We start from the raw sequence: 6,000 nt of genomic DNA, 5'->3' as shown, positions 1-6,000 counted from the left end.
GCTTTTCAGCCTAACAGCTCTTCATGCCTTCAGACAGCTTACGTACAGTGTAGTGGATTTTTTTTTTTTAGAAGAAGAAATGGGAGCATCAGTTAACTCCTTCAAATCATTGTCCATCAGCGAAACAAACTCCGCTATGTTTAGCTAAAGTAGTAGTGTGAGCATGCACGGTGGTCAGGGCGTGCAATAGCACATTTCATACAGCACCAAAATTGTACACTAAAAAAGAACTATTCAATGAAACACAACCGCAAATGGTATGAATAATCCATGTCACATGACACGCATGCATGCATGTAGAGGCCACTTGACTATTCCTTTCCATGTCATACCCAACATTTTTAGTATGTGTTATGTGGCGGTCAAGCTAAGTACACTTGTTTCCAGAGTAGAAGGCTCCCGACTCAAGGCCACACCTACCCATTCTCCATGTAATGTGGAGTTGTGTCGGGTGTTAAACTTGTGCCAAATCAACATGCAGATCCAAGCTCGCTCTGCTGTGGTGACTGAGTGAAAACAGGGAGAAGCTTAAGGGATTTACTGTTGTTTAAAAAAAAAAAAAAAATCCTAATTTTTTTGAATGTTCATGATAGTTCAGCAGACTTAGTGCGTTACAAGCTGCTCATCTCAACACTGGCAGCTACTTGGGTAAAAGGACCTTGCTCAAGGGCACAGTAAGTTTCCCGTCGAATCAGAGAGCCAATGACCTTCTGGTTACACACCTGCTTGACCTTTTGTCTGTCTCTTCCTCAGCTAAAGTCCTCGTGTTGTTCGCTCCGTCTTCTGTGTCGTTAATGTGGGCTCTGATGTGTACAGTACTACAATGCTTAAGTTTTGTCCGATGTTTGTGAATGAAAACTTTGACAGTTATAACCATATACTAAAAGTTAGCAGGTGTGCAGTTGGAGTCCGATATATCGCAGGCAATTTTCTCTAAAACCTGTAAATGTTTCTTGCCAATTCACACTGAAATGTGTTGGTTTATTTGTTGCCGTAAACACGGTTATTTATCTGCGTGTCTGCATTAATAGGTGAAAAGTAAACGCGCTGCTCCGCCCACAGAGCCCCGGTGTCGGGGGTGTGTACTGACGTCACGACTGTGGGGTTACCCAAAGTCCACAACAGGATCTGCCTTCAAAATAAAAGTCTGCATTATTAACACATTACCCAGTCATGAAGAATCCTTTGTTCATGTGTTTCATTTCTTAAAGTGTTTGACTTTCTGTTGGCACTACAGACACGTTATCGTTATTTAATGTATGTTTATAAGTATGATGTTTATCCATTTCCAGATCCACTTGATCAAAGCTGCTTTTAAATAATGGAGTAATAACAAGAGAGTTATAAATATGGACTACATTCAAATTTCTGTTCAAATAAGTATATGACCATTAAAAAAAAAAAATCAAACAATGTTTATGATTTATTTTTGCATTATTACCACAGACTGGTATATGTATATTTCTGCAAGCTGTAGCTCAAATTCTCTTCACCATTTGTGAAATTGAACAGAGTTTGAGCACTATGCAATTTATTCAACACAGTTACTTTAAAGAAATTAAAGCAGTTCCCTGTGGATGTTGAAACACTGAGAAAATCCCCAAGCATTCAACTTTCAACAGAAAACTTTAATATACTTGAACATCTGTGCTGTTTTTCTGTACAGAAACAGAATGCTTTTCCCGCCCTCTTCAAATGGATCATATTATTATAAGCCTTTTCAGCAACATGTACTAACTGGCCACTTTGTTAGGAACACATTGCTCAAACCAGATTGGACCTGATTTTCTCTTCAGAGCTTGTTGGGAACGGCCTCATTTCACTGTGACACAGATTCAAAGGGGTGCTAGAAACAGTCCTCAGATTTTGGTCTACACATGACGGCATCAGTGGCCAATAAAAAACACCGCCACTGACCTGAATTGTTGAGACAAGTAATGATGTATCTATGCTTACTCCAAATTCTGGATAGAAAATGAAGATTGCAGCAGAAGTTGAAACCAAGAACATTTTTTTCTAATTAACAGGGCACAGGTTTAAAACAGCACTACCACTGCACCAAATTTTGTACAATGTGTGGCGTATAGCATTAAAAATAATATAATGATAAGCAGGTCTTTTTTCCAGTCATTTTTAAAATGCAATTTAATTGTGGTTGGAATGGATTCAGCTTGTAAGAAAACGAGACTCCCTTCCTCCATTTCCCCCTGGAGGATAAAAAATAGCAAAATCCCATATAGCCACCGTGCCATTTTGGAATATCTGCAAAATTTTAGGTCTTTATTACTGTAGGTCAATAATTTGTGTCCAAATGTAATAACCATACAATAGGACATGAAGAAAGCAGCAGGACTTAAGACATTCTTTCTTATCAACATCACAACACTTCTGTCCAAGGATCTTGGACTCCATAAACTCTTCCCCAGAATGTTTCAATCTTCACAAGGCTGAGGATCCACGAGCATGAACATCACTGCGGAGACAAGTTGGTGTCGCTACAAGTTCAACACCGTCACAGCACAGATATAATTCTGATGTCCATGTCCAGTGACTCACTGGCAGCCTGGACCTCAGTTGTGATCCAGGTCATTTGATTCCGCAGAATGAAGTCAAGTTCTCTAAAGTATCCCTCAATGACAAAAGCACTGGTTTCTACAACAGTACCCAACACCCAGTACAACAGTCCAAGCAAATACACATCCCCAAACAACAGCAGAATTCACTCAGTCAAAGACTCTGCCCAGTAGCGCCCCTGAGAGGTTCGGTGGTTGTCTCCTGCATTGTCCCCGGGGACAAGCACTTTCCCCCCAGTGTGCTCTGCTCCGCTTTAGCTCCAGAATGAGCATCCTGCTCCGGCGTTTCCCCGCTGCTCTGCTCAGCGGGATCCTGCTGTCTGGCTCCACAGCATTTCCTCTGGCAGGGCAAAGTCCACGTAGGACGCAACACAGCACCAGACCTCTGTGCCGCATTTCTTGGTGATTCATCCAATGCTAAAACGACAGGAAGAACGAGGTAGGCAGCCAGTTTATGAAACAGAAAGCATTTGAAAATGGACAGATGGGGTGTAAGAACGGGTTTGAATCTCACCACAGAGGGCAAAATCGTGGAAGAACGTTTGCAGAAAGGCCAGCCTGCCTATTTGTAAGGAGGGTTTAGAATTTGAGCTGTGTTCACTAGCTGAAGTGACTTGCATCTAACCTTCATTTTTCTTGCGTGCCTGCATGTGATGCAGTGTACACTTTAACAAATTACAAGATATATGTACTTAATCTAGTTTTGTTAACCCTCACCACATAATGTGGTTGTTCAACAAAATATATAATTAATTTAACCGAATTTACAATTAATTGTATTTTACAGTATGTTCTGTTTGATATTTAAACACCCTGAGGTATGTGGGACCAGTTGACAGAACTATTAAGTGAACATAGCAGAGGGTGAATGTGCCAAATCAGATTAATTGATGTGAGATTTGAGTTCCTTACTGTTTTATGAGCCGTCTGAACATGTCAAGTTTAATTTATGTATTTTTCTTATTACCTTCCTTTGTGTATGTGCTCGGAGATCAAATTCAGTTCTGATTTCATTCTGCTTTCCATGTCATCACTGGTGATATGACTGCTGTGAGATCAGATAATGGTCACTTACAAACAGGAAAAAAACCCAAAAAGATTCAGTAACAAATATCATAAGAACTCCGAAATGGACAGACTGTCATCAGAAACTGTAACCATGAAACAAGGGCCAGAAGGAAAGTCAGCAGTGCAGAATCATATATGTCAGAAATGTCATAGAGGATTACATCTAAGATTGGTTCACACAGTCAAATAAGATGATACTTTTGGTGCTGCACCACAGTTGATATGACTGACGGTTGACAACAGATATAAATAAGAAAGAAAATGGTGTGACCACTTTTCACCACTTTTAAAAATGCAGAACTGTTTTAAGTGGTTAAAAAAATAGAAAAAAAAATTATTTTGACCCACAGATGAAGACTGAAAATTAGGAGGAAAAAAGGAAAACACTACATTATCAAATTTCTGTCATACCTAAAACTTTTGCAGATTTCTTAATGCAAAGTATTTACACATTTAACCTAATATTTACAAACATCATGCTAAATATTTAGCTTAATAAAAGAGTTAATTGTTCCTCCCTGAAAAACAGATTAATGAAGTGTCTAATGACAGATGTTTAAGGGCATGTTTATTCAAATGTGCAATTCATGGATATTATATTATGGAGTTATATTGTAGCCTGTGGTCTTTTGATGTCAATTTCTAAAATATTAAAAATAATAAAATAATTTAAAACACAGCACTCGGGTGTGTGCGCGCAATTGAGGGAGGTCAGATTAGCAGTTTAGATAAACACTGAAGTGACATTCATTTCAGGCATAAACATGTGACACTGGGGATGTTTAACATGAAAAAAGACTAATTTGCTGTAAAAGTAAGTAGATCCTGAAACGTTTTCAAGGAACTCAACAGACTCCAGCTGACCTGATTCAACCTGTTTGAACACTTGAGCGGGTATTAAACGTTTTGTGTTTGTTTTATTTTGAAATTCTAACCACAAGCTCTTCGCCGTGTTGCTGCTGACTTGACACTCGCCGGCATGGTGGTTTTCCGTCTTGAAATCGTCAGAGTGCAGCCGGTGTCCTTGTGTGTTCTCTCACAGACAGGAGGTGTTGGTCAGCGGAGTGCACGTGCGCGCACACACACACGGAGGAGGAGGAGGTGAAGGATCGGAGAGTCGCTGTCCTCCCACGTCACGAGCCGCAGCGTCCTCCTCTGACCGCCTTGTCCCCTGCACGTGCAGCCGAGGTCTCCTTGGGTGACCTCCACGCCGCCTTATCGCAGGAGCAGGTCGGGGTTCGGCTGGAGCTCCACACCTGCCGGTTCGCAGAATTCGAAGGTTTGAGGCCGAGTGGGGGAGCAGCGCGCTGCAGGAGCGCGTGCAGAGAAAACAAACAACAACAACAACAACAAAAACCAGACGCTGGGGTGAACTTTTTGCCTCTCACATGATGTACACAATCACCAGAGGTCCCAGCAAACTTGTTACACAACGGAGGACAGGTGAGAAAATGTCACACTGAGGACTGACGCAACAACAGCTGCTGCGGCACAAAAAGTTTGTCACCTGCAAAGTTTTTTATTTTTTAAACGAACCCAAATCTGTGAATTTTCTCTTCAAGGTCCCACACAACAAATCGACAACAAATTCAACGATTTGAAGGTTAAACCGACTTCTTGGCTCACATCAAAGTAAGTAGAAAAGACTTGTTGGGTTGTTTTGTGGTTGTGTGTGCGCAGAGAGTACCGTGCACGTGTTCTGCGAGTGCGGTCATTTAACAGTGTCACATGCGTCCATTGTCGGACACCGCTGTAATCTTGCGTTTAGTCTTCAGCCGGTGACCCTCGACCACGGGGTCTGGTTGTCTCCATGTGCGAAGCTCTCTGATCTTTGCTTTATGTCGTCACTGAGATTAAAGTGCGTGTTTAAAACGGAAGTTACGCATGTAACTACGGTTCTATGAATCCTGGAGTTCAGTGATCCTGGCTGACCGATAGACGCTTGGTTCTCCGGAATCCTCGTTTGCTTGCGAGAAGGTTTAAGGGACTGAGCTTCCGGTGTCACGTGACCTATATAGGTTCACAAAGGCCAACTGGACGGTCACATGTGACTTTGCTTATATTTATTCTCGACCTGTTTGCACAAAGATGAAAGTGCTTTATGCCCCTCAGGAAGGATGAAAGAACAAAAGGATCTGCAGGAGTTCAGATCAGAAACAGTAGACTTTCCACGAGAATCTTTTATGGCAACATATAAAAAAGTCAAAATTGCTTGTACTGTTTTGTTAAAAAAAAAAAATTGAAAGTGTAACACTTACTTTAAGAACCATGTTGTCGACCAACAATTCCCACACTTTAAAATGGGTCCACCTTAAATTCTGAAAATTATGTATGCTTCACAAAAAAAGCACAAAAGCCT

At 41.1% G+C, this 6,000-nt stretch overlaps 1 protein-coding gene across 1 annotated transcript in view; it reads left to right on the top strand.

Moving 5' to 3' along the window:
- The first annotated feature begins 4,603 nt into the window (after positions 1-4,603).
- mcrip2 (MAPK regulated corepressor interacting protein 2) overlaps positions 4,604-6,000 on the top strand; it is a 29,078-nt gene continuing 27,681 nt past the window's right edge. Inside the window, exons 1-2 of the mRNA XM_034187435.1 lie at positions 4,604-5,084; positions 5,204-5,273. Coding sequence (XP_034043326.1) covers positions 5,030-5,084; positions 5,204-5,273 — 125 coding nt within the window. The 5' untranslated portion in view covers positions 4,604-5,029. The remainder of the gene's footprint in view (positions 5,085-5,203; positions 5,274-6,000) is intronic.

Source organism: Thalassophryne amazonica, chromosome 15 (assembly GCF_902500255.1).
Source record: "Thalassophryne amazonica chromosome 15, fThaAma1.1, whole genome shotgun sequence".
NCBI classification, from domain to species: domain Eukaryota; kingdom Metazoa; phylum Chordata; class Actinopteri; order Batrachoidiformes; family Batrachoididae; genus Thalassophryne; species Thalassophryne amazonica.
The sequence above is the reverse complement of the archived record's forward strand: the minus strand, read 5'-3'. Positions and strand labels throughout refer to the sequence as shown.